At 44.7% G+C, this 27250-nt stretch overlaps 1 protein-coding gene across 21 annotated transcripts in view; it reads left to right on the plus strand.

Annotated features, from left to right (window-relative positions):
- obscn (obscurin, cytoskeletal calmodulin and titin-interacting RhoGEF) overlaps window positions 1–27250 on the plus strand; it is a 241276-nt gene that overhangs the window by 134284 nt on the left and 79742 nt on the right. For 18 of the 21 annotated variants that reach the window (XM_031903695.1, XM_031903696.1, XM_031903698.1 and 15 more), the window contains 18 exons: window positions 826–1098; window positions 1355–1642; window positions 4384–4653; window positions 9991–11361; window positions 12661–12939; window positions 13858–13933; window positions 15052–15173; window positions 15392–15589; window positions 15734–15778; window positions 16618–16713; window positions 17962–18180; window positions 18433–18505; window positions 19764–19793; window positions 20112–20149; window positions 23392–23499; window positions 26504–26652; window positions 26763–26963; window positions 27080–27162. In XM_031903695.1, coding sequence (XP_031759555.1) covers window positions 826–1098; window positions 1355–1642; window positions 4384–4653; window positions 9991–11361; window positions 12661–12939; window positions 13858–13933; window positions 15052–15173; window positions 15392–15589; window positions 15734–15778; window positions 16618–16713; window positions 17962–18180; window positions 18433–18505; window positions 19764–19793; window positions 20112–20149; window positions 23392–23499; window positions 26504–26652; window positions 26763–26963; window positions 27080–27162 — 3919 coding nt within the window. The remainder of the gene's footprint in view (window positions 1–825; window positions 1099–1354; window positions 1643–4383; window positions 4654–9990; window positions 11362–12660; window positions 12940–13857; window positions 13934–15051; window positions 15174–15391; window positions 15590–15733; window positions 15779–16617; window positions 16714–17961; window positions 18181–18432; window positions 18506–19763; window positions 19794–20111; window positions 20150–23391; window positions 23500–26503; window positions 26653–26762; window positions 26964–27079; window positions 27163–27250) is intronic. The other 3 variants (XM_031903706.1, XM_031903709.1, XM_031903701.1) reach the window with 2 other exon arrangements.

Raw genomic sequence — 27250 nt, forward strand, 5'->3', positions numbered from 1 at the left:
TACAGAGAAAAGGGAATCATTTAACCATGAAATAAACCCAATAGGGCTGTTCTGCCCCCAATAAGGGGTAATTATATCTTAGTTGGGATCAAGTACAGGTACTGTTTTATTATTACAGAGAAAAGGGAATCATTTAACCATGAAATAAACCCAATAGGGCTGTTCTGCCCCCAATAAGGGGTAATTATATCTTAGTTGGGATCAAGTACAGGTACTGTTTTATTATTACAGAGAAAAGGGAATCATTTAACCATGAAATAAACCCAATAGGGCTGTTCTGCCCCAATAAGGGGTAATTATATCTTAGTTGGGATCAAGTACAGGTACTGTTTTATTATTACAGAGAAAAGGGAATCATTTAACCATGAAATAAACCCAATAGGGCTGTTCTGCCCCAATAAGGGGTAATTATATCTTAGTTGGGATCAAGTACAGGTACAGTTTTATTATTACAGAGAAAAATTAAATCATTTTTAAAAATTAGAATTATTTGCTTATAATGGAGTCTATGGGCCTTTCCATAATTCGGAACTTTCTGGATAACGGGTTTCTGGATAAGGGATCCCATACCTGTACTATAGAAAAAATTAAGCTGGTTTGTTGTTAAGGGAAGTCCTATTTCTGGCAGTAGGTTCATATAACAAACAAACTTTCCAAAGTCATTTTGGGTTAAAAAAAAATGCAAATAGCATTAAATTGCACGAATAGTGTATTGTCTAGGTGAGCCTAAATACTGGTTTGGTGGTGAATATAAAAATGTATAGAAGTTGATATATTTACTAACCTTTGGGCAAGATTTAGATCATTCATGTGTTTTGAATCCAGGATGGCGCCTGGAAGTTGTGAAGCCTCCTGTAGACTCTGAAGTCATTGCTGGTGGCCAGGCGACCTTTAGCTGCACGCTAAGCGAAGCCGTTCCAGTCAATGAAGTTGCCTGGTATTTTAATGGCATAGATATCCGACCAGATGAAAGCTGGGCAATGCAGGTAGATGGAAATGAGTACAAGTTAATTCTTAAAGACGCTCAACTACATCATTCCGGAGAAGTGGCGTTTGCTTCAAGAGATATAGTGGCCTCGGCCAAAATTTCTGTTCTTGGTAAGTAAATCCCTTGTCGTGTTGGGTTCTATCAATGAGAACAAATCAAGCAGGAACTATTAGCCTCTCCAGCAGCTCCAAATAAAAAAATCATATATTTTTCTTAAATATCTTGTGTTCTTCAAAAAATTAAAACCAAAAAATGAACACCGTAGCTTGTAACCTGCACTGTATATCACCCACCAAACCAGATATTTCACCTTCACTGACCATTTATCATAGTATTATACTCATTGGGACTCTGTTGTGCCTTTAGCCTTACCTGACCCTCCCGAAGAGCCAGAAATTGTAAGTAAAAGCAGCCGCTCTTTGACACTGTCCTGGTTTGCGCCGCCGAGTGATGGTGGCTCTGCCATCCTAGGATACAATGTTGAAATAAAAGCCCCTGGTAGTGACTGGAAGCAGTGCAACAAAGAAACCATTCAAACCACGGAGTATGTTGTGGATAACCTTGTACCAGGCGAGGCCTACAGATTCCGTATTTCTTCCATAAACAAACATGGAGCTGGGGAACCTGTTCACTTACCTCAGACGGTACAGCTAGGTGAGAGAGAGTGGCCTTTGTAGAAAAAAGCTATGTAGAAGATCCACGCTCGCATGGCTTTTTTATTAATCAAGTCTATGGGCCGCATTTGTTCATATGTATATGAAAGAATTCACCTTCATACATTATATGCTACCAGTATTTTCATGGTTGTCCATGTTTCTAAACATTGTTGCGCTGTTCTAAGCTTAAAACTGGATTATTCTACACTTAGGGGCATATGTATTATAGTGTGTAAACCGATATCACCAGTGATGGTGCCTGTGGCAACAAATCAACACTTAGGGGCCTATTCATCAAAGTACGAGTTCGAATCCCGAAATGGGAAAAATTCGGATTGGATACGATAATTTCTGATGATCGCAAATATCATGAGAATGCTTACGAAAAAATCGGATTAGTCACGATAATATCGTATTGGCGATCAGAAAGTCATGGAATTTTCGTATCCAAATGATCGTAAACGGCGGGAAAACCTTTCTGACTTTGATCCTTCAGTGCATGATTTTGAAAGCCTCCCACAGGACTCCATGGCACTCTGCAGCTCCAACCCGGCCCAAGGAAAGTCTCCCATAGGGCTCAATGGCACTCTGCAGCTCCAACCCGGCCCAAGGAAAGTCTCCCATAGGGCTCAATGGCACTCTGCAGCTCCAACCCGGCCCAAGGAAAGTCTCCCATAGGGCTCAATGGCACTCTGCAGCTCCAACCCGGCCCAAGGAAAGTCTCCCATAGAGCTCAATGGCACTCTGCAGCTCCAACCCGGCCCAAGGAAAGTCTCCCATAGGGCTCAATGGCACTCTGCAGCTCCAACCTGGCCCAAGGAAAGCCTCCCATAGGGCTCAATGGCACTCTGCAGCTCCAACCTGGCCCAAGGAAAGCCTCCCACAGGACTCAATGGCACTAAACAGCTCCAACCTGGCCCAAGGAAAGTCACCATACCGAAGCTTGAAAGAATCTGATACTTTCCTACTCGTTGAGACAATACGATTTTGTCGCACAAATTTTGTCACATAGTCTGAAAAAGTTGCGCAAAGGTATGAAATGTCACGCAAAGGTATGAAAAGTCGCGCAAAGGTATGAAGTCGCAAAAAATACGCTCAGTACAAAAAAGTCGGATTCGAACTGATCGTACTTTAATAAATCTGCCCCTTAGAATTGAATGGTCACCTACAAGGTAGAAAACAAAAGCAAAGATCTGATTGTTATTGACAACATCTACGGTGATGTTGGCGTGCACACTATAATAAATATGCCACCTATGTTTTTCTTGACCTTAGTAGTTGGTGTCAGTTGATAGGGGGTTTGGCCAATGTCCACAATAAAAGAATTGTTAGATTTGCCACTGCATGGCTTTGAAGCAGTTTAATACGTATGCTTATACACACTTTACATCGTTGGGTATTATTGTACTGAGTGGCTGTTTAGCCCTTACATTATGTTCCTCTCTTATATTTCATAACATAAGCATTAAAAAACATTGATTTAAGTTGTTGTATTTATATACACCATGCAATTGTGTCGTTATATTCAGACTTCGAAAGTCCCAGATGCGCATCCTTAGCTCAGTGGTCCACTCGATCGCAGTAAATACATTGCTCGGCATACTCAGATGTTCTTTCCAGATATGGCTGCCTTTTGTGACTTCTGAAGTTCAGAGTAGTGTTCTTATAGTATCTATGAACAGTATAAATATATGTATGGTTCTAGACGTTTAAGTTTTATTTAGGTACCAACACCCCAAAGATTTACATTCAAAACTCCTGGATTCTTCATGGTATGATAACCTGTGCTGTAGGGGGACTAAACTGTCTCTATAATGCAATCCATAGACTGCTTCCCATTGGCTTGTACATGCGCCTCCCCTACTATCCAGTATCCTGCTGGGTATCAATTGTCTCATTTTGGTAACTACGAAGAATGTATATATATTTTATTGGTCATTTGAGATGTTCTCAGGTGTTCCTCATTAATGTTGGCTGTCTCCAAACTCTAAGAAGATATTTTTCATTGGCCCAAAGCAGTGAATAGGCGGCAGCCTGAAGCCCAGTTAGATTTGAGATGTTCAGGTGTTCCTCATTAATGTTGGCTGTCTCCAAACTCTAAGAAGATATTTTTCATTGGCCCAAAGCAGTGAATACGCGGCAGCCTGAAGCCCAGTTAGATTTGAGATGTTCAGGTGTTCCTCATTAATGTTGGCTGTCTCCAAACTCTAAGAAGATATTTTTCATTGGCCCAAAGCCCAGTTAGGTTGACAGTTTGAGCTAAATGCTTCTTTTCAGTCAGACTGGTCAGAAGAAATATTAAATCATAGGTAGGGCTGTGTCTAACCAAGAAATCATTTTAAGCATTGACCTTATTGTGTAGACCATAATTAATTCTTCTGCTGGATATTCAGTGTCATATTAGAAGATCCTTTATACATAATTTACGTGGTTCGGATGGAATTTTTATGGTTAACATTACACTGTATGAAGTATTATGTCCAAGGCATATTTCCTTTAGTTGAACACTGAAGGGAAGAACATGTAAAGTATTTTTGCAAGGTTTGTATCACATAGGTTTGATTAATACATATAAATATACGTGTAACGATAGGTGCATCCCAAGCCCCCTTGTAGGTCTCCGCAGACAGAGAATCCTAGCATAGAGTGTTGCATTGAATAAGCTTGTTTGTTTCTCCTCGTCCCTCTAGAGCTCAATCTTCTCTAGAGACCATTCCATCTATTTTCTTTCTATTGCAGAGCATCCTGTCACCATTAAACGCCCGCTGGAAAACCAAAGCGTAAAGGAAGGTGAAAGTATCCGCCTTGAGTGTGAGTTGTCTAAAGAAACCCGGGACGTTAAATGGATGAAGGGAAGTGAAACGCTGAAGCCTGGGGAGAAACACGAGTTCATAAGTCAAGGGAAAAAACAAGTGCTGATAATTCACAATGGCTCGTCTGAAGATCAGGGTTCCTATACGTGTGTTACTTCATCAGGAGAAAAGACAGCCACCACCGTATCCATCGAAAGTAAGCTAATTATTTTTAATTTACTTATGGCTTCGTTTGGGTTGGCTGAGATTAGAATCCTTTCTACATTTTTGATGTGCCAGGAGATTAAATAAGCCAAAGGGATTCTGGGAACAAATTCCTTAAGGCTCTTAGAAAAATGTTCATAGGTTCTCAGTAATATACATTTCTTATTTAATCTCGAACAAGCTATAAGGGTTGAGGAGACCACCTCATACATATGCAAATAAGTCAAAGGGATTCTGGGAACAAATTCCTTAAGGCTCTTAGAAAAATCCCATTTACATGGGTTTATCCTATAGGCTACATGTCACGGTCGGTATCCCAAAACTCAGAACAGTTCCCAAGGGCCTGGTCTCGGCTCACGCTTCTGCCTATAACCGCCGCCTTTCACGTCGGGAGGAGCCCTTCGCTACTCGGATGCCGCCAGGTCTTACAGTGAGGAGCCCAAGGAAAGGGTTCTGAGCAGTCAAGGGAACCAGAACCACGCTACAGGGAGAATGGGCACAAGAAGACACAATCGGAGATCAGGCCAGGGTCAACAACGTTCAGGGAGTAAAGTACCAAATCAGAGTCTGGAAGGGTAGTCAGTAGTCAGGCCGGGGTCAACAACAATAAGGCAGCGCGGTACCAACAGAATCCGGAAGAGTAGTCAAATTCAGGCAAAGGTCGGTTCAGGCAGCAGTACAGGAAGGTCAAGGACAGGCAGAGGTCAAAACAGATCAGCAGAACAGGAATAACACACCCAGGAACTCACAGGAGGAAAACCTACGTTGGGCAACCATTATGCTGCAGAAACCGCTTTAAATAATTCAAATTTGGCGCCATAGTGACGTCACACGCAGCGCCGGATGCTAGAAGCAAATGCGCATGCGCGCGCAGCCAGGGAAGGAACGCGCATGCGCCGAACGTGCGTATGGCAGAGTTTAAAGGGCTGCGCGCAGCCCTAGGAACAGTCGGCGGGCGTCCCCGCCCGCCGCCCCACTGGACCACCAGGTAACCTTACATTACCCCCCCCCTGCAGAGGGGGCCACCGGACCCCTATAATCGATGCATGGCCTGAGCCCCCCATCTTTCTTCTCCACGAAGAAGAAGCCTGCGCCAGCAGGAGAAGAGGAGGGTCTTATAAACCCTCTTTCTAAGTTTTCTTTAATGTACTCTTCCATAGCCTGAGTCTCGGGAAGAGATAAGGGGTAGGTTCTACCTCTAGGGGGAGTAGAACCAGGTACCAAATCTATGGCACAATCGTAGGGTCTATGAGGGGGAAGGGTTTCGGCTGCTTTTTTTGAAAAGACATCCGAAAAAAGGGAGTACTGAACTGGTAACCCCTCAATAGAGGTAGTAGCAAGCATTTGAGAAGGCTGAATACAATAATACTGGCACTTATCTCCCCATTGGAGTATTTTATTAGTTGGCCAATCGATTCGTGGATTATGCTTACGTAACCAGGGGAGACCTAAAATCACGGGAGTAATGGGACAATTAATGATGAAAAAAGAGATTGATTCTGCATGGCAAGGGTTCAAAGACATAGAACACTCTACTGATTTGGAGGAAATAAAACCGGAGCCTAGAGAAGTTCCGTCAATAGCAAGCACCTTAACTGAAGGGAATAAAGGAACCGTGGGTATACTGTACCTACGGGCAAAATCACCATCCAGAAAGTTCCCTTCTGCCCCAGAATCAATGAAAGCTAAGCTTTCCACAGAACCCGTATCCCATTCCAAAAGGGCCGGAACCATGACCTTAGAAGAACATTGTTGGGGAGTAGAAATGACATTGCCCAAGCAGAACTCCCCAGACCTGCTTAAGCTCTGTCGTTTCCCGGCCTTTTGGGACAGGTACCACGGAAATGACCCCTATCCCCACAGTAAAGACACAACCCATTAGACCGCCTGCGAGCTTTTTCCTCCGAAGATAAACGGGCTGAACCCAACTGCATAGGCTCTTCAGAGGACCTAGAAAAAACCCCTTCAGGTTTGGGCACATGCTCAGCAGGAATGGTGTGGGGAGTGGCTACAGGGACCCTCTCTTGACGTCTCTCCCTATGTCTCCTATCAATCTGAATGACAAGATGCATCAGGGAGTCTAAAGAGGGTTGAGCAGGAAAATTTACCAGACTATCTTTTACAGCCTCAGATAGCCCAATCCTAAACTGACTACGTAAGGCAGTATCGTTCCAGCCCGTTTCAACCGCCCAGCGGCGGAACTCAGAACAATAATCCTCAACCCGTCGTTTGCCTTGTCTGAGGTTACGAATAGCCGAATCAGCAGAGGCAGTACGATCGGGATCATCATAGATTATTGCCATGGCCTTAAAAAGGAATCTAGGGAAGTACGGGCTGGATCAGAAGGGGATAAGGAGAATGCCCATAATTGAGGATCCCCAATAAGAAGAGTCATGACAAAATTAACTTTGAGCTCCTCAGTGGGAAAAGAGCGAGGGAGGAACCCAAAATACAATTTACAAGCCTCCTGGAAGGCAAAAAATTTACTTCGCTCCCCGGAAAACTTTTCGGGGAACGGTACCTTTGGCTCCACTACTTGCATCCCTGGAGCAGGAGACGGGGACCGGCTTTCAGGAAGAGCAGAAGTAGCAGCGGACGGCTGTTGCTGGAGCTCATCTAACCTTGCCGAGAGTCTCTGAAGGCATTGGATGATTTGATCCTGTTGAATCTCTTGTTGCCCAATACGCTGAAGGAGGCTCGCCCGAAAGGCCTTGGAAGAAGTAGGTGACCCAGCAGGCCCTTCAGCATCCATATCGGCCCAACGTAATGTCACGGTCGGTATCCCAAAACTCAGAACAGTTCCCAAGGGCCTGGTCTCGGCTCACGCTTCTGCCTATAACCGCCGCCTTTCACGTCGGGAGGAGCCCTTCGCTACTCGGATGCCGCCAGGTCTTACAGTGAGGAGCCCAAGGAAAGGGTTCTGAGCAGTCAAGGGAACCAGAACCACGCTACAGGGAGAATGGGCACAAGAAGACACAATCGGAGATCAGGCCAGGGTCAACAACGTTCAGGGAGTAAAGTACCAAATCAGAGTCCGGAAGGGTAGTCAGTAGTCAGGCCGGGGTCAACAACAATAAAGCAGCGCGGTACCAACAGAATCCGGAAGAGTAGTCAAATTCAGGCAAAGGCCGGTTCAGGCAGCAGTACAGGAAGGTCAAGGACAGGCAGAGGTCAAAACAGATCAGCAGAACAGGAATAACACACCCAGGAACTCACAGGAGGAAAACCTACGTTGGGCAACCATTATGCTGCAGAAACCGCTTTAAATAATTCAAATTTGGCGCCATAGTGACGTCACACGCAGCGCCGGATGCTAGAAGCAAATGCGCATGCGCGCACAGCCAGGGAAGGAACGCGCATGCGCCGAACGCGCGTATGGCAGAGTTTAAAGGGCTGCACACCGAGCGCGCGCAGCCCTAGGAACAGTCGGCGGGCGTCCCCGCAACGAAGGAGGCGGCGGGCGTCCCCGCCGCCCCACTGGACCACCAGGTAACCTTACACTACAGCTCACCCACTGGGTTTTTGAAGCAGAAGCCGGGATAATAGCTGATCAGATTCCCAACTACAGACCAGTTTTACCCTTTTTGGGGCTCATTAGTGTAGTGCAGGGTTTTCTGATCAGCTTAGGGAGAGCCAGGAGTGGGGATTCACAAACAAGCTAAAAGGGTTGAGGAGACTGTCTCATACCTATGCAAATAAGCCAAAGGGATTCTGGGAACAAATTCCTTCAGGCTCTTGGAAAAATCCTATTTACATGGGTTTATCCTACAGGCTAAAGCTCACCCACTGGGTTTAAAGCAGAAGCCGGGATAATAGCTGATCAGATTCCCAACTACAGACCGGTTTCCCCGGTTTCTTGGGGCTCATCAGTGTAGTGCAGGGTTTTCTAATCAGCTTAGGGAGAGCCAGAAGTGGGGATTCACGAACAAGGAGACCACCTCATATGTATGCAAATAAATTCTGGGAACAAATTCCTTAAGGCTCTTAGAAAAATCCCATTTGCATGGGTTTATCCTGCACTACACTGATGAGCCCCAAGAAGGGTGAAACCGGTCTGTAGTTGGGAATCTGATCAGCTATTATCCTTCTGCTTTAAAAACCCAGTGGGTGAGCTTTAGCCTATAGGATAAACCCATGTAAATGGGATTTTTCTAAGAGCCTTAAGGAATTTGTTCCCAGAATACCTTTGACTTATTGGCATATGTATGAGGCGGTCTCCTCAACCCTTCTAGCTTGTTCGAGATTAAATAAGAAATGTATATTACTGAGAATCTATGAACATTTTTCTAAGAGCCTTAAGGAATTTATTCCCAGAATCCCTTTGACTTATTTGCATACGTATGAGGTGGTCTCCTCAACACTTTTAGCTTGTTCTAGATTAAATAAGATATGTATATTACTGAGATCCTATGAACATCTATTCTTTATTTTTGTAATGTTTCCTCAAATAATTAGAAGTTAGTGGTAAAATGTCATTTCTTGTTTTATTTTCCCGAAATGTTTCCTCTTCTGAATTTACCTATTTCTCAAGCTGAGACATTTCCGTGTCATTTAGATTATACAGTTTTTTTCTAAAATATCCCTGAAATGTTGGAAGGACAAGTGGGTGAAAAATAAGTGAAAAGTCATATTGCCGTGGAAATGTCAGCATAATGTGCAGGGGAAAATAATTTCCCTAGTGATGTAATAAAAAATGGTCTATCCTTGCATCAAGATGGTAAAGGGGAATTCTAGTGAATTTCCATTGATTGTTAAGCAAACAACCAATGCACCTTTTTTGACTCAACCGCGCCCAATTTTGACCTGACTGCACCATTTTTGACTCGACAGTGCCCAATTTTGACGTGACTGCACCTTTTTTGACTTGACCGCGCCCAACTTTGACGTGACTGCACCTTTTTTGACTCGACAGCACCCAATTTTGACGTGACTGCACCTTTCTTGACTCGACCGTGCCCAATTTTGACGTGACTGCACCTTTTTTCATGCGACGGCACCCTTTTTTTATGCAACCGCGCCCAATTTGCCATAACCACGCCCGTTTTACATGACCGTGCCTTTTTTGCCGTGACCGCACCCTTTTTTTCCACAACCACACCCTTTTTTACCACGACTGCGCCCATTTGGCACACACCCAAAAAAAATCCACACGACAAATGAAAAAATTGGCTCATCACTAGTTATACAACAAAATTATGCCCAAAATAATCTGGAATCTGGGGAACTGTAAAAAAAAACTTTATAGAATAAGTAGAAAAGGTTCATCTTTGAACAAAACTTGAACCCGGTTCTATACAGTCCATGTCTTAATACTTTCTTTGCTCTTCAGAACAAATAATCACAGAAGTCACGAGCATACAGGAGATTTTTGGCCTTGCACAAGAAAGAAGCAAGGTCAAACTTGAAGATGAAGAGAGTTCTCAGCCAAGTCTCCCACCAGAGGCTGCTCAGGAAGGGGATCTCCATTTATTATGGGAAGCGCTGGCAAAGAAGAGGAGAATGAGCAGAGAGCCTACACTGGATTCCATCTCTGAAGTACCAGAAGAAGAAGAGAAGCGTAGGCAGAAAAAAGAAGCAGACAGGCGCTCGGATTTTTCAGGTTACACTTCCGACGATTTGACTAAAACAAGTGAAGCTGATTTTTCCGTTACAAGCTCCGACGATGAATCTCGAGCCGGAACCCCATCTTTGGTGTCTTATCTTAAAAAAGCCGGCCACTCCAAAGCCGGCCACTCAGTCATCACACACGGCTCCAAAGTTCAAACAATGTCCGAAAGCAAATTCTTTAAACACTTTGAGATCATAGAACCTGAGCGCAAGGAACCCCCACCCCCACAAGAACCAGAGGTTCCAGATTTATTTCAAGATGACGACCCTGCACTGGACAAGGCAGCTGTGAAAATTCAGGCGGCTTTTAAAGGATATAAAGCGAGGAAGGTCATCAAGCAACAAGAATGTCCTTTGTTAGCAGAAACATTTAAAGATTTCACCGTCGAACCAGGAGGAACAGTCCATCTTGAATGTGTGGCCATCAGCAAAACTGACATTACAACTCGGTGGTTGAAAGACGATAAAGAACTCTCCGATGGCCGCCATTATCATATTGATAATTACACCGACGGAACCTGTTCCTTGATCATTACCGCCGTGGAAACTGCAGACACTGGAAAATATACATGTGAAGCCTCCAACAAGTTTGGTGCAGTTTCACATAGTGCTTCTTTGGTGGTTGGCAGCGGTTTACCTCAAGTTCCCGAAAAACCCAAGCCTTCAATTGCTAAGCTTGGCTCAGACAGTGAAACAGAGAGCACTTCCGGAAGTGATTTGGATGATGCTTTTCGGAAGGCAGGCAGAAGGCTTCATAAGATCTTTAAATCCAAGACATCCCTTGAGATGTCTGACGTTGAAGAAGAACTATTTGTCAGCGCGGATGAAGGAGACCTACCACCTGTAGACCAGCAAACCTACAGAGAGGATGATAAATATATCTACATCAAGTTTGAAATCATGTCCGAGGCTTCCATTGCTGCAAAGAGGTTCAAAGAGATGTTCTCTGCAATGGGCATCCCAGTCAAAATAGATATCTTGGACCAAGGTCTGAAGAATATCGAACTGCGGATAATGAAAGTCGAGACAGGAACCACCGAGCAGCAGAGAATGGCGGCAAGGCATCAAATAACCTTGTTGACTTCTGATACCGGTGAGCATTTGTGTTCCAAAGTGTGGAATTATTTTTCAACAAGGGAATCATTTAACCATTAAATAAACCCAATAGGGCTGTTCTGCCCCAATAAGGGGTAATTATATCTTAGTTGGGATCAAGTACAGGTACTGTTTTATTATTACAGAGAAAAGGGAATCATTTAACCATTAAATAAACCCAATAGGGCTGTTCTGCCCAAATAAGGGGTAATTATATCTTAGTTGGGATCAAGTACAGGTGCTGTTTTATTACTACAGAGAAAAGGGAATCATTTAACCATTAAATAAACCCAATAGGGCTGTTCTGCCCTAATAAGGGGTAATTATATCTTAGTTGGGATCAAGTACAGGTACTGTTTTATTATTACAGAGAAAAGGGAATCATTTAACCATTAAATAAACCCAATAGGGCTGTTCTGCCCCCAATAAGGGGTAATTATATCTTAGTTGGGATCAAGTACAGGTGCTGTTTTATTACTACAGAGAAAAGGGAATCATTTAACCATTAAATAAACCCAATAGGGCTGTTCTGCCCAAATAAGGGGTAATTATATCTTAGTTGGGATCAAGTACAGGTGCTGTTTTATTACTACAGAGAAAAGGGAATCATTTAACCATTAAATAAACCCAATAGGGCTGTTCTGCCCCCAATAAGGGGTAATTATATCTTAGTTGGGATCAAGTACAGGTACTGTTTTATTATTACAGAGAAAAGGGAATCATTTAACCATTAAATAAACCCAATAGGGCTGTTCTGCCCCAATAAGGGGTAATTATATCTTAGTTGGGATCAAGTACAGGTACTGTTTTATTATTACAGAGAAAAGGGAATCATTTAACCATTAAATAAACCCAATAGGGCTGTTCTGCCCTAATAAGGGGTAATTATATCTTAGTTGGGATCAAGTACAAGTACTGTTTTATTATTACAGAGAAAAGGGAATCATTTAACCATTAAATAAACCCAATAGGGCTGTTCTGCCCCAATAAGGGGTAATTATATCTTAGTTGGGATCAAGTACAGGTACTGTTTTATTATTACAGAGAAAAGGGAATTATTTAACCATGAAATAAACCCAATAGGACTGTTCTGCAGAACCATTGATATTTATAGACTTTTTTATTTCATAAAAAGAAAAACTTTATAGCAAAAACATTCTGCAGATCCCATTTTTATTACTTAAAAGCAATATGATTGACTTTGATTTTATATGTTTTATTTTTATTCATAATCCAAGTTTTATGTAAAATTATATATAATAAATTGAAAAAAACATTTGCAAAATATTTTTTTCAGCTCCCATTTTTATTACTGAACTTCAGAATCAAGAGGTGAAAGATGGTTACCCAGTCAGTTTTGACTGTGTAGTTATTGGAAAGCCAATGCCAACAGTACGTTGGTTTAAAGATGGTAAGGTGATAGAAGAGGATGACCATTACATGATCAATGAGGACCAAGAGGGATGCCACCAACTCATCATAACTGCCGTAGTCCCCAAAGACATGGGAGTCTACAGATGTCTAGCAGAGAATAGAATGGGGGTCTCGTCAACCAAGGCTGAGCTGAGAGTCGACTGTAAGTGACAAAAAGGCTTCACTTAACTGTAATGCTGTTGTAGAAGGAGGGACCTGTCCTACATTAGTTGACCTGTTCTAAATTAGACCAGAGAAACATCATTCATCCATAAAACTAGGAGCCTCTATTCTTTGGGCACATCTATTTTATTGAAGAGGTAGTTCAACCTGAAAACATAGTTTAATGACAGACATTGTTTGCAAAGCCATCATAGGGTGAAGGTATTGTGGGTAATCTCATCTGTTGGTATGAGTTCATGTTGTAGTAAAGGTTGAGTATTCCATTTTTATCTGACACCGCAACAATGACTTTATCATATATAAAGCAAAAACATGTTAGAATTAAAAGTTAAATGTCTGTAATTCTGATGTATGACTACTGCAGCAAAAGCTACCATTTTGCCCATGGTCGGATTGGGGGGTGCACTGGGGCCCCACACCCCTGTCAGGAGAGGACATCGGAGGCCAGAGGAAGCAGCAACAGGGTTTGGTCTGGGCCGCTAGGGCTCACCAGGGCTGGGGCCCACTGGTTATTTTCCCGGTGTCCCGGCGGCCCAGTCCGACCTTGATTTTGCGTATAAAGGTTTATTTGTGAATGCATTATGGTGTACAACAGTGATCCCCAACCAGTGGCTTAGGGGGCAACATGTTGCTCACCAACCCTTTTGATATTGGTTACTCCCAGTGGCCTCAACGTAGGTGCTATTTTTACATTTCTGGCTTGGAGAAAGCCCAGAAACCCAGTTTTACTCCAAGCAGAGCCTCCTGCAGGCCAGCAGTCTCAATTGGGCTACCAAATAGCCAATCACAGACAATACTGGTCACCCCCCTAGGAACTTTTTCCATGCTTGTGTTGCTCCCCAACTTTTTTTAATTTAAATCAGGGTGTAACGTCTCTTCTGACTTCTCTTTCCTGCAGTAACCAGCTCAGATTATGACACTGCCGAGGCAACAGAAACGTCATCTTATTTCAGCGCACAGGGTTATCTGTCCAGGTAAATCCTTCTTTAATGGGTGAATCAGAAATACCTCGACGCAGAGTATAGTGCTCAGTGTGTGCAGAGGGAAAGTGCAATGTTGTTTGCAAAGTCCAAACAAGAGAATTAAAGTCCCCATACACAGGCCGATAGTAGCTGCCGATATGGGTCCCTTGGACCGATTTGGCAGCTAATCGGCCCTTGTATTGGCACTCCCAACAGGCCTGCCCGACCGATATCTGGCCTGAAATCGGGCAGATCTTGATCGGGCAGGTTAGAAAATCTAGTCGGATGGGGGACCGCATCGGCTCGTTGATGCGGTCCCCGGACCGACTTTTCCTATACCTGCCGTTATAATTCGATCGCTTGGCCCTGGATTCTCCCAATATTGCCCACCCGTAGGTGGGGATATCGGGAGAAGATCCGATCACTTGCCGACATCGCCAAACGAGCGGATATTATGGTGTATGGGGACCTTTAGTCTAAATATATAAGTATCACTCATTTCACAAAAAAATAAGCTGGATATACCGGATACTGGATATAAAGCATGGATTTCGGATTTGCATTGCATTGCAGGGACTTTATAGAATAAAGGTGGCCATACACATAAAGATCCGCTCGATTGGCGAGGTCGCCAGGCGAGCGGATCTTCTCCCAATATCCCCACCTTAGGGTGGGCGATATCGAGTGAATTCAGGCTAATTTGGTCGTTTGGCCTCAGGAATTAGTACACCGGTAACAGGCACAGTCAGTTTGGGGACCGCATCAACGAGCCGATGGGGTCCCCGATCCGAATAAATTTTTTAACCTGCCCGATCGATATCTGGCTGATTTCAGGCCAGATATCGGTCGGGCAGGCCCATTGTTTGTGCCCCTACACGGGACGATAAGCTGCCAAATTGGTCTAAGGGACTGATATCGGCAGCTAGAATTGGCCCGTGTATGGGGACCTTAATGGTAATGACTAAAATCATTGCCTTACCAATGAAAGAAAAGTCACACCCAAAGAAGGCGCAGCCAATGAGGCCTTCAGCAAGGCTTCTAATCAGGAGGAGAACAGGGTTACAGATAATATATATATATATATATATATATTCATATTTGTTTAATTTGTACTTCATTTTGGCTCACAGGGAGCAGGAGGGCCTGGAATCTGCAACGGAACAAGACCAACTTCCTCAGGTTCTGGAGGAGCTACGAGACACTATGGTTGCTCCTGGGACTCCACTTGCTAAATTTGAGATAAAAGTGAAAGGTAAACAACTACCCACTGAGCCGCCCCCTGATATTCCATTTTTTTAACAAAACTGCAATTTTTGGTTTGAAGACAGAAAGCCGGGCTGGGAGAACATATATATATGAAGGTGTTGGATATATTGCATCAGGGTACCCAAAACCTCATGTTCTCTTCTGCAATTGTCATCTTACTGTGCATTCTAGCTAAGTCTCTGTCTCTAACCATTTGTATATCAGGTTACCCAAGGCCTCGAGTCTACTGGTTCAAAGATGGCCAGCCCATCCATGCTTCTGACAGAATACTAATTACTGACAGAAAGAAACTGCATGCACTGGAAATTCTGAATGTAACAAAGGAAGATTCTGGGGAGTATTCAACCTACATCAGTAATTCCGCTGGCTCTGCATACTCATCTGCCAGACTTTCTGTCAAAGGTAAGTGGCTCTTGTTGTCAAAGGATGTCATGGATAACTGGTGACTTCTCCAAAGAGTCATCTTTACCTGGTTTCCAAAAATTGCTTATAGAATCTCACCAGACTCTTCATAATAATCTTATATTATTGTCTTCTTTGTTGAAGGACCAGATGAGCTACAGAAGGACAAGCCATTGGAAGATGCAGGAGGTCAGTGGTTTCCTATATTTATTCCCAGTTAATCCAAGTATATTAGGAACACTTCCCAGGCACTCGGTAACAAGTGACTTTTGTGTCAGCCAATTGATTATGTGGTTTGGCTGGTATAAGAGCAGGATGGCCAGTCAGGTGGTATCAGTAGTACATTTTAAGTGGTCAGCACTGAACTAGCATTAAAAATGGCTTCATACTACTTTATTACTTTTCAGGGTGTGGCGGAGAAGCTTCTGCAAAATGGCTGAACCCCTAAATCCAGTATAATTACACACTCTGTTTATTAATAGGCCCACGAGGCAGTGACCAATCCCAGCATGACTGGAGTTTCTCCCACGTACTAGGTAGAAAGAAGTTGGCTTTCCACTTTGTGCCTAAAGGTCCCCATACACGGGTCGATTCTAGCTGCCGATATGGGTCCCTTAGACCAATTCGGCAGCTAATCGGCCCGTGTATGGGCACTAAAGACGGGCCTGCCCGACCAATACCTGGCCTGAAATCGGGCAAATCTCGATCGGGCAGGTTAGAAAATATAGTTGGATCGGGGTCCGCATTGGCTTGTTGATGCAGTCCCCAAATCGACTGCCCCATTGCTACCAATATAATTTGATCGTTTGGCCCCAGGGCCAAATGATCGAATTAGCCTAGAAGTTCAACTAGAAGTTAGGCAGGTTATATATAGTCATTATGGTTGCTCTAGAGAGCAATAATCCCCAAGCACAATTGACATAGGAGTCATTTTCTTGAAGCTAATCTGTAGCTGGATTTGACGTGCACCACTGGGTTGGCTTCCCAATCTGCTCTTTTTGTAATTTATTGACTCTGTTAACCCACAGATGGAGAGAAACCAGTACCACCAAGGTTCCTGGAAAGATTCACAAACAAAAAAGTACTGAAAGGAGCCAGTATCACCTTATCTGTGAAAGTTGAAGGTAAACTATACTTGTCAGCTGAGTTTGTCTTCCCCAATAGGCACGTTGTGTGAGTAGAGCAAACTTTGTGCTCAGATTATTTCTTCTGTGCAGTGCACCATTTCAGGTCTTAGATGTACATGCAAAGACATTGTCTTCTGAGATATGAATAAAATATATTGGTATACTAGGGTATAGTAGGGAGAGATGGTGCCTATAGTAGCAGTGGGGGGATAATAGCCTCTGGGAAGGGACTGGGGCTGTGGGATAGCAGGTATAGTAGGGAGAGATGGTGCCTATAGTAGCAGTGGGGGGATAATAGCCTCTGGGAAGGGACTGGGGCTGTGGGATAGCAGGTATAGTAGGGAGAGATGGTGCCTATAGTAGCAGTGGGGGGATAATAGCCTCTGGGAAGGGACTGGGGCTGTGGGATAGCAGGTATAGTAGGGAGAGATGGTGCCTATAGTAGCAGTGGGGGGATAATAGCCTCTGGGAAGGGACTGGGGCTGTGGGGTAGCAGGTATAGTAGGGAGAGATGGTGCCTATAGTAGCAGTGGGGGGATAATAGCCTCTGGGAAGGGACTGGGGCTGTGGGATAGCAGGTATAGTAGGGAGAGATGGTGCCTATAGTAGCAGTGGGGGGATAATAGCCTCTGGGAAGGGACTGGGGCTGTGGGATAGCAGGTATAGTAGGGAGAGATGGTGCCCATAGTAGCAGTGGGGGGATAATAGCCTCTGGGAAGGGACTGGGGCTGTGGGATAGCAGGTATAGTAGGGAGAGATGGTGCCTATAGTAGCAGTGGGGGGATAATAGCCTCTGGGAAGGGACTGGGGCTGTGGGATAGCAGGTATAGTAGGGAGAGATGGTGCCTATAGTAGCAGTGGGGGGATAATAGCCTCTGGGAAGGGACTGGGGCTGTGGGATAGCAGGTATAGTAGGGAGAGATGGTGCCTATAGTAGCAGTGGGGGATAATAGCCTCTGGGAAGGGACTGGGGCTGTGGGATAGTAGGTATAGTAGGGAGAGATGGTGCCTATAGTAGCAGTGGGGGGATAATAGCCTCTGGGAAGGGACTGGGGCTGTGGGATAGCAGGTATAGTAGGGAGAGATGGTGCCTATAGTAGCAGTGGGGGGATAATAGCCTCTGGGAAGGAACTGGGGCTGTGGGATATTGGGTATAGTAGCTTTGTGAAAGAAAAAAATGACACATAAATGACATACAGCTTTACTAAACTAGAACTTTATATGTACTGTATATTGAATCATCAGGAACTCCACCTCCAACAATCACCTGGCTGAAGGAAGACTCCCCTGAAGATGTACTTTGGATCAAACCCGAGACTCCTGGCTACAAGCTGGCCAGCTCAAACAGGCACCACAGTCTCATATTACTGGACGTTGGCACAGAGTTTTCCGGCACTTACACCTGTATTGCCACAAACAAGGTGGGCCAGTCCATCTGTACGGCTTCTGTGGAGATTGCTGAAGGTAAGGCTTTACAGGTACTGTTTTATTATTACAGAGAAAAAGGACATCATTTCTAAAAATTAGAATTATTTGCTTATAATGGAGTCTATGGGAAATGGCCTTTCCGTAATTCGGAACGTTCTGGATAGCAGGTTTCCGGATAAGGGATCCCATACCTGTGCTATAATGGTCCTCATTGTTGGAAGGCCATATTTTTGTAAATCGGTTGGGTTACCATCCAGCTCCCATCCAACTCTACCCTGTGTTTAACAGCTAAAGAAGCCAAGATTCTGAAAGAAGCAGACAAATTAGTAAAAGAGATGTTGGGCCGAACACCACTGTCTGGGTAAGTACAAGTGTTTCTATATGCAGAAGCTATTGGGGCTGCACTTGTGTCTTTACACCCCTGCCCCATTGTGTTCCCTAGGGTTGCCACCTTCTGGCAGCTGAGACTCTGGGTCGGGGGGTGGGCAGTGATGTCAGGGGGCGAGATGGTGACATCACGAGTGACATTGGGGGTGGGGATCATGACAACAGGGGGCAGGGCTATGATGTGGTGATTGGTCGATCACCGTGTCAATTAGGGGAGTCCTGTCTGGATTTCCTAACTTGGAACACTGGGCAGGCAGTTTCTTGGTCCAGTCTTGGGTCAAAACCAGACAAGTGGCAAACCTAGTGTGCTCCATTCAGACACATCAGTACAGATAATTTTTAATCACTGTTGGTCTTGGACATAATGGGATGATCATAGAACCCGACATCAAAGGGTTAACCAACCAATAGCAGGTCAGTTCAGTGCTTCTCTAGTTAGATCCTACTCTCCTCACCCTATCACAGAAGTGGTAACATTCCATCAGAAATGAGAGCAGCTACTTGGGCACAGAAGAACCCAAACAGCAGGATCAGTTGCAAACAATGGGGCCTGGAGCTGCAGGATGGGGCCACCTACACCAGGGCCCGCCATGGTTCCCCCCCAGTATTCCAACTGGCCAATGAACTCAGATTTAGCATCTAACTACTTTCTGGGGGTGTAGTTTCCCTTTAAGAAGGATATTAATGAGCTGGAGAGAGTGCAGAGACTGCAACTAAACTGGTAAAGGGGATGGAAGGGTTAAACTATGAGGTTAGACTGTCAGGGTTGGGGTTGTTTTCTCTGGAAAAGAGGCGCTTGCGAGGGGACATGATTACTCTGTACAAGTACATTAGAGGGGATTATAGGCAGATGGGGGATGTTCTTTTTTCCCATAAAAATGATCAGCGCACCAGAGGCCCCCCTTAGATTAGAGGAATGGAGCTTCCATTTGAAGCAGCGTCGGGGGTTCCTCACGGTGAGGGCAGTGAGGGGGTTGGGGAATGCCCTGCCGGGGGGTGTTGGGTAGGGGGTTCCTCACGGTGAGGGCAGTGAGGGGGTTGGGGAATGCCCTGCCGGGGGATGTTGGGTAGGGGGTTCCTCACGGTGAGGGCAGTGAGGGGGTTGGGGAATGCCCTGAGGGGGGATGTTGGGGGGCAGAGCGTTGCCTTTAATAATTTCAACTGAAACGTTGGCGCTACTTGACCTCTCCATCCTCCGCTATCTGCCAAACTTACTCTCCCTTTTTGTCCAGGTTTGAAGAAGGCCGGGAGGCAGAACCTGGGTAAGTTTCCCTATCATGGGCTTCGTTCCTGTTCCTGTGCTTCTTCATGTATTCCGTAACTGTCTTCCGCTAATTGCAGCTAATTACTGGCGGCTTAATTACACCCCAGCTGTCTCGGATCAGCGATTTAATCTGAATATAGAGGCCCACATCATTTCTTATAATCAAAAGAAAGTCTATGCTTAATTCATTTAGAGCTACACACATAAGGGCAGAACGGGTTACTGGTGGGGCCCAGCAATCAGCAGCTGTATATTTGGGCGGCAGTCGCGTCGCGCACAATCACTTTTAATCAGTTTGTTTTCTATCCATTTGCAGAGTGATTGGCATCTCGGTGCAACCTCCGGAGGACAGCGGTACGTGCAACTGCGAAGATCCAAATAAAGTTCTCATGATGATTGGAAGATGGGGCTAGCTTGTTGTATTCTCATAGGGAGTTTGATATTTATTAAGCACTTCTAACCATAGGTCCTTGCATTGCCCCTGTATCCATAGGCAGGGCTGTGTTTATAATGGGCAGGCAATAATGCAATTTTGCACCATTTTGTCTAGTGGTTCCACCTGGGCTCAACATAAATGACCCTAATATCTATGACAGAAGAGTATCCTTCTGATATGACTTTGATGTAGCTTCTTGCTGTTTTAATTTGCTCTGTTTCTAAAGAACTTTAACATGGATTACACCAAAAATATCCATAAATCTCATTGCCAGATCAGACCTGAGAAAATCCCATTATTGCTTGGGGAGTATAGGACCATAAGGACCATTCTTGGGCCAAATAAGACAAGAAATCATATTTTACTTACTGTCAGTAATTTTGTTAAACTCAACCTCTTTGGAACCAAAGCCAGACCCACACACCGTGCCCCAACAATACCATTGGTTTATTCACCGGGGCTATACACATGTTAGAATAGGATTGAACATAAAGGAACAGTTCAGTGTTAAAATGAAACTGGGTAAATAGACAGACTGCACAAAATATTAATTATTTGCAATATAGTTAGTTAGGCAAAAATGTAATATATAAAGGCTGGTGTAAATGGATGCCTAACATTATAGCCAGAACACTACTTCCTCATATGCAGCCTCTAAGCTGTTAGCAGTCAGTAACCAATCAGTGAGGAGGGAGGCCATATGGGAATTAACTGTTTGCATGCTCAGGATCAAAAGCAAATGAAACAATTTTGTCTCATGTGGCTCCCACTCAAGTCGCTGACTTACTAAGAGGTTAGAGAGCTGAAAGCAGGAAGTAGTGTTCTGGTTATTATGTTAGACATCTGCCCACTCCAGCCTTTATAGATTTTACACTGTTCTTTTAAAGAACTAGATTAGACTCTTGATTGATACAGGGATTAATTAACAGATATTGGTGCCCAGAGTCAGGGTGTGGGGCCGGGTAAAGACATATTCAGGGTGCAGGGCCGGGTAAAGACATATTGAGGGTGTAGGGCCAGGTAAAGACATATTCAGGGTGTAGGGCTGGGTAAAGACATATTCAGGGTGTAGGGGCGGGTAAAGACATATTCAGGGTGTAGGGCCGGGTAAAGACATATTCAGGGTGTAGGGCGGGTAAAGACATATTCAGGGTGTAGGGGCCGGGTAAAGACATATTCAGGGTGTAGGGCCGGGTAAAGACATATTCAGGGTGTAGGGCGGGTAAAGACATATTCAGGGTGTAGGGCCGGGTAAAGACATATTCAGGGTGTAGGGCCGGGTAAAGACATATTCAGGGTGTAGGGCCGGGTAAAGACATATTCAGGGTGTAGGGCCGGGTAAAGACATATTCAGGGTGTAGGGCCGGTTAAAGACATATTCAGGGTGTAGGGCCGGGTAAAGACATATTCAGGGTGTAGGGGCAGGTAAAGACATATTCAGGGTGTAGGGCCGGGTAAAGACATATTCAGGGTGTAGGGCCGGGTAAAGACATATTCAGGGTGTAGGGCCGGGTAAAGACATATTCAGGGTGTAGGGCCGGGTAAAGACATATTCAGGGTGTAGGGCCGGGTAAAGACATATTCAGGGTGTAGGCGGTAAAATCAGGTAGGGCGGTAAAGACATATTCAGGGTGTAGGGGCAGGTAAAGACATATTCAGGGTGTAGGGCCGGGTAAAGACATATTTATGGTGTAGGGCCGGGTAAAGACATATTCAGGGTGTAGGGGCAGGGTAAAGACATATTCAGGGTGTAGGGCCGGGTAAAGACATATTCAGGGTGTAGGGCGCCGGGTAAAGACATATTCAGGGTGTAGGGCGGGTAAAGACATATTCAGGGTGTAGGGCCGGGTAAAGACATATTCAGGGTGTAGGGCCGGGTAAAGACATATTCAGGGTGTAGGGGCAGGTAAAGACATATTCAGGGTGTAGGGCCGGGTTAAAGACATATTTAGGGTGTAGGGCCGGGTAAAGACATATTCAGGGTGTAGGGCCGGGTAAAGACATATTTAGGGTGTAGGGCCGGGTAAAGACATATCAGGGTGTAGGGGCAGGTAAAGACATATTCAGGGTGTAGGGCCGGGTAAAGACATATTCAGGGTGTAGGGCCGGGTAAAGACATATTCAGGGTGTAGGGCCGGGTAAAGACATATTCAGGGTGTAGGGCCGGGTAAAGACATATTCAGGGTGTAGGGGCGGGTAAAGACAATATTCAGGGTGTAGGGCCGGGTAAAGACATATTCAGGGTGTAGGGCCGGGTAAAGACATATTCAGGGTTGTAGGGCCGGGTAAAGACATATTCAGGGTGTAGGGCGGGTTAAAGACATATTCAGGGTGTAGGGGCGGGTAAAGACATATTCAGGGTGTAATTTGGGCCGGGTAAAGACATATTCAGGGTGTAGGGCCGGGTAAAGACATATTCAGGGTGTAGGGGCGGGTAAGACATATTCAGGGTGTAGGGGCGGGTAAAAGACATATTCAGGGTGTAGGGCCGGTTAAAGACATATTCCAGGGTGTAGGGCGGGTAAGACATATTCAGGGTGTAGGGGCGGGTAAAGACCATATTCAGGTGTAGGGCCGGGTAAAGACATATTCAGGGTGTAGGGGCGGGTAAAGACATATTCAGGGTGTAGGGCCGGGTAAAGACATATTCAGGGTGTAGGGGCGGGTAAAGACATATTCAGGGTGTAGGGGCGGGTAAAGACATATTCAGGGTGTAGGGGCCGGGGTAAAGACATATTCAGGGTGTAGGGGCGGGTAAAGACATATTCAGGGTGTTAGGCGGGTAAAGACATATCGGGTGAGGGGCGGGTAAAGACATATTCAGGGTGTAGGGCCGGGTTAAAGACATATTCAGGGTGTAGGGCCGGGTAAAGACATATTCAGGGTGTAGGGCCGGGGTAAAGACATATTCAGGGTGTAGGGGCGGGGTAAAGACATATTCAGGGTGTAGGGCCGGGTAAAGACATATTCAGGGTGTAGGGCCGGGTAAAGACATATTCAGGGTGTAGGGGCGGGTAAAGACATATTCAGGGTGTAGGGCCGGGTAAAGACATAATGCTTGCAATCCATAATCCCAGTCCTTGTTGCTGAAGAATAACAAGGACTGGGCGCTGAAGCAGAAGAGGCAATAAATGGGGGCTCTTTGTTTTTCATCACACAGGGGAGGTGCCCAAGCCCCACATTTCACTGACCGACGTTGGAACGGAGGAATTCTTCCAGAAACTGACATCTCATATAACGGAAATGGTATCTGCCAAGATAAGCCAAGGTAAGTCTCCCCGAGCCTATCTCTCAAACCTACCTTTGTAAATCTGCTAAAAATAAATGTGTAGCTTCTTTATTTAGTGTGAGGGGGGGGGAGTCCTTGTATAAAGCGATGTGGAAGGAAACACTTAGGTCTCTATACAAATATATCACATAAACAGCTCATATGTAAAACCCTGCTTCATCTAAATAAACCATTTTCATATAAATATACTTTAGCAGTATGTGCCATTGGGTAATCCTAAATAGGAAACTGCCATTTTAGGTACTAAGGGCCACCCCCTGGGATCATAGGAGTCACAGTGCACACAAACAAGCCAAGGCACACATACATGCTAGGCCCCATCAGCCAATGAATGGGCAGAGTTCTGCCTTTTGCTCCCACACTACTTCCTGTTACAGTTAGAGCTGCATCACTTCCTGTCAGCTGATCTCTGAGGGAGCACACAGCCCATCACTAAATGGCGGCTCAAGGGAAAGGATGTAAAAGGGCAATATTTACTGATATATATATTCCAGTTTGGGGAGATTCTTTAATAGGTCACTTAACATAATATAAACTGCCTGTTGCTTACGTATTCATTCTGGGGGTGTAGTTTCCCTTTAAAACACCTCAAACTTTTACAATATTACCTTATTATTATTAAACCTTACCTTCTATACTGGGCAAGTTGATGTAACTACCTGGAGGCCTGAGCACCCACCTACAATTATGGGAGCCATTTTTAAGCCCCAAATACCCTTTCCCACAAAAACTTATATTCTATGAATCACTCTGCTCTAAAATGTAATAATTTAAAACTGGGCATGTCCAGTGCCACTGACACACCCACCAAAATCCAAGATGGTGACCCCCTGTGCACAACTTTGAAGGCCTGGATCATCACTGTTATAGAGCTGTTGAACCTCTGGGCCGGTAGAGTACGCTTAGTGTATAAAATACAGCATTTCTACCCATATTTGATTTTAGGGTTTACTTCTCCTTTAAAACTGCTGCTCGGTTGCTGGTTTAAGAGGGATCCTAGCAACCAGTTTCAGTTTCATGAGGGCCCGAGAGGGATGAGCGCGTTTTCCTTGAGCGCCTTACAGCCACCTTACCTGTCACGCTGTCAGCTCCACGCCCGCTAGTGTGGGCAGATATTTAACAGTCATGTATGACACACGGGAATCAATTTCTATTTCTAGAGCAGTCGATTTGTGAAATTGGTAATTATCTTCCTAAGCCTTCTCTGTGCATTCAGGGAGGTCGGTGCCTGCTGCAAGGGCTTCTGCTGCTGCTACAGAATCCATTTGAATAATTCATTTACCCTCAGCTCAACGGAAAGCAAAGCTGAACCGAGAAAAAGGGAGAGAATATTTAATATTCCAGGCATGATGTGTACATAGATTCCCAGCACAGGAGCAGCTAGAATACAGCCTGGATTATTGGCATTAAAGGAGAGTTCTTCTCTGACATTCAGATATTTATAATCAGAATAAAAAAGGATAATTTGAGAATGGGGGTATGGTATTCATACATATCTAACTCTATTTCTGTATGATTTCTTTAGGGGTCCAGAGACAGGTGGTTCCATGAGTTCTCTAGAACTTGTAGGTAGGAACAATAGAGATAAGAAGATATGGTAGCACAAGACAGAGATTGTAGGGCAAGATGGAGACAGTAGGGTAAGATAGAATCAGTAGGACAAGATGGAGACAGTAGGGTAAGATGGAGACAGTAGGGTAAGATGGAGACAGCAGGGTAAGATGGAGACAGTAGGACAAGATGGAGACAGTAGGGCAAGATGGAGGCAGTACGGCAAGATGGAGACAGTAGGGCAAGATGGAGACAGTAGGGTAAGATGGAGACAGTAGGACAAGATGGAGACAGTAGGGCAAGATGGAGACAGTAGGGCAAGATGGAGACTGTTGGGTAAGATGGTGACAGCAGGGCAAGTTGGAGACAGTAGGGCAAGATGGAGACAGTAAGGTAAGATGGAGACAGTAGGGCAAGATGGAGACAGTAGGGTAAGATGGAGACAGTAGGGCCAGGTGGAGACAGTAGGAAATGCTTGTGACAATAAGGCAAGATGGTGACATCAGGGAAAAAGTGCAACAGCAGGGCCTGCCCTGAGTCCTGTAGAGCAGCAGCGCTTTGTAGGAATAGTAGGGAGAAGCAGGTATAGTAGCATAAGACAGAGAAATGTAGGGCAAGATGGAGACAGTAGGGCAAGTTGGAGACAGTAGGGCAAGTTGGAGACAGTAGGACAAGATGGAGACAGTAGGGCAAGATGGAGACAGTAGGGCAAGTTGGAGACAGTAGGGCAAGTTGGAGACAGTAGGACAAGATGGAGACAGTAGGACAAGATGGAGACAGTAGGGCAAGTTGGAGACAGTAGGGCAAGTTGGAGACAGTAGGACAAGATGGAGACAGTAAGGTAAAATGGTGACAGTAGGGAAAACTGGAAACAGCAGGGCCTGCCTTAAATTCTGTAGAGCAGCACTGATTTGTAGGAATAATAGGGAGAAGCAGGTATAGTAGCATAAGACAGAGACTGTAGGGCAAGATGAAGACAGTAGGGCAAGATGGTGAGTTGGTGACAATAACACTTATGGGGAATATATATTAACCTTGAAGACAAATATCACTGGTGATGTTGCCCATAGCTACCAATCAGATCTTCTGCTTTTGGTTTCTATTGGTTGTTTTGGCAACATCACCAGTAAATTTTGTTTCTACAGATAATGAATACACCAAAACTATTCCCATTCAGTTGTTATGTAAGTCTAACTGTCAGCACCCACTTGAAGTTCTAATGTATTTTAACAACAGCCAAAAACCTATAGGTTTCCAGTCTTTTTTTACATATCTCATGGGGCTGCACAAAGTCTGTTTTGCCCTGTGTTCCACTAACTACTACATGAGGATGGCTCTATGGAGGAGATATTTGTACATGTAGGATGGTATGGTCTGAACTCCATAAAGAAGCTTGTTATTAAAGTCTAAAAAAGATGGTTCTCTTTGGCAGCCACACTTCGTGTCCCTGGAACGACAGGGATGGATAGTGATGAAGAAACGAAGACCCCGTCAGCATCACCACGCCATGGAAGGTCCAGGCCTTCCTCCATTGCTGTTGAGTCTTCCTCAGAATCAGAAGATGGAGACTCTAGAGGAGAGGTAAAGCCATTAGAATGACTAGAGGAAACCATTAGAATGACTAGAGGAAATGTCAATATTACCACTTCTTGAGGAGACCTTATAACAGAACTTCATTTTTGTGACCACAGATATTCGACATCTACATGGCGTCTGCTGATTATAACCCTATTGTTGCTGATAAGGAATCAATCACCTTGAAAGAGGGTCAGTACGTGGAGGTTCTAGACTCCGCTCATCCCCTCAAATGGTTGGTCCGAACAAAGCCAACCAAGTTCAGTGCATCCAGGCAAGGTTGGGTGTCACCAGCTTACTTGGATAAGCGATTGAAGGTAACATTTACCGATTAGACGTTTTAGTAGTGGTCAGTAGCATGAAACTGACTGGTGGTCTATAATGGTCTTTAATAATAATGTATAATAAGAATCCTAATTTTTTTTCCACCCAGCTATCTCCTGAGTGGGCTTTAGGAGAAGCACCAGAAGTTTCTGGAGTGTGTGTTTCAGAAGATGAGTACAAGAAGAAGCTCAGGTAGAAATTCAACTTTTCCTTGATTACTTCACCCATATTATTATCACATTTCCTGGAATAAACATCTTCTGGCATCCAGCCATGGCAC

Source organism: Xenopus tropicalis, chromosome 6 (assembly GCF_000004195.4).
Source record: "Xenopus tropicalis strain Nigerian chromosome 6, UCB_Xtro_10.0, whole genome shotgun sequence".
In the NCBI taxonomy this organism is placed as follows: Eukaryota; Metazoa; Chordata; class Amphibia; order Anura; family Pipidae; genus Xenopus; species Xenopus tropicalis.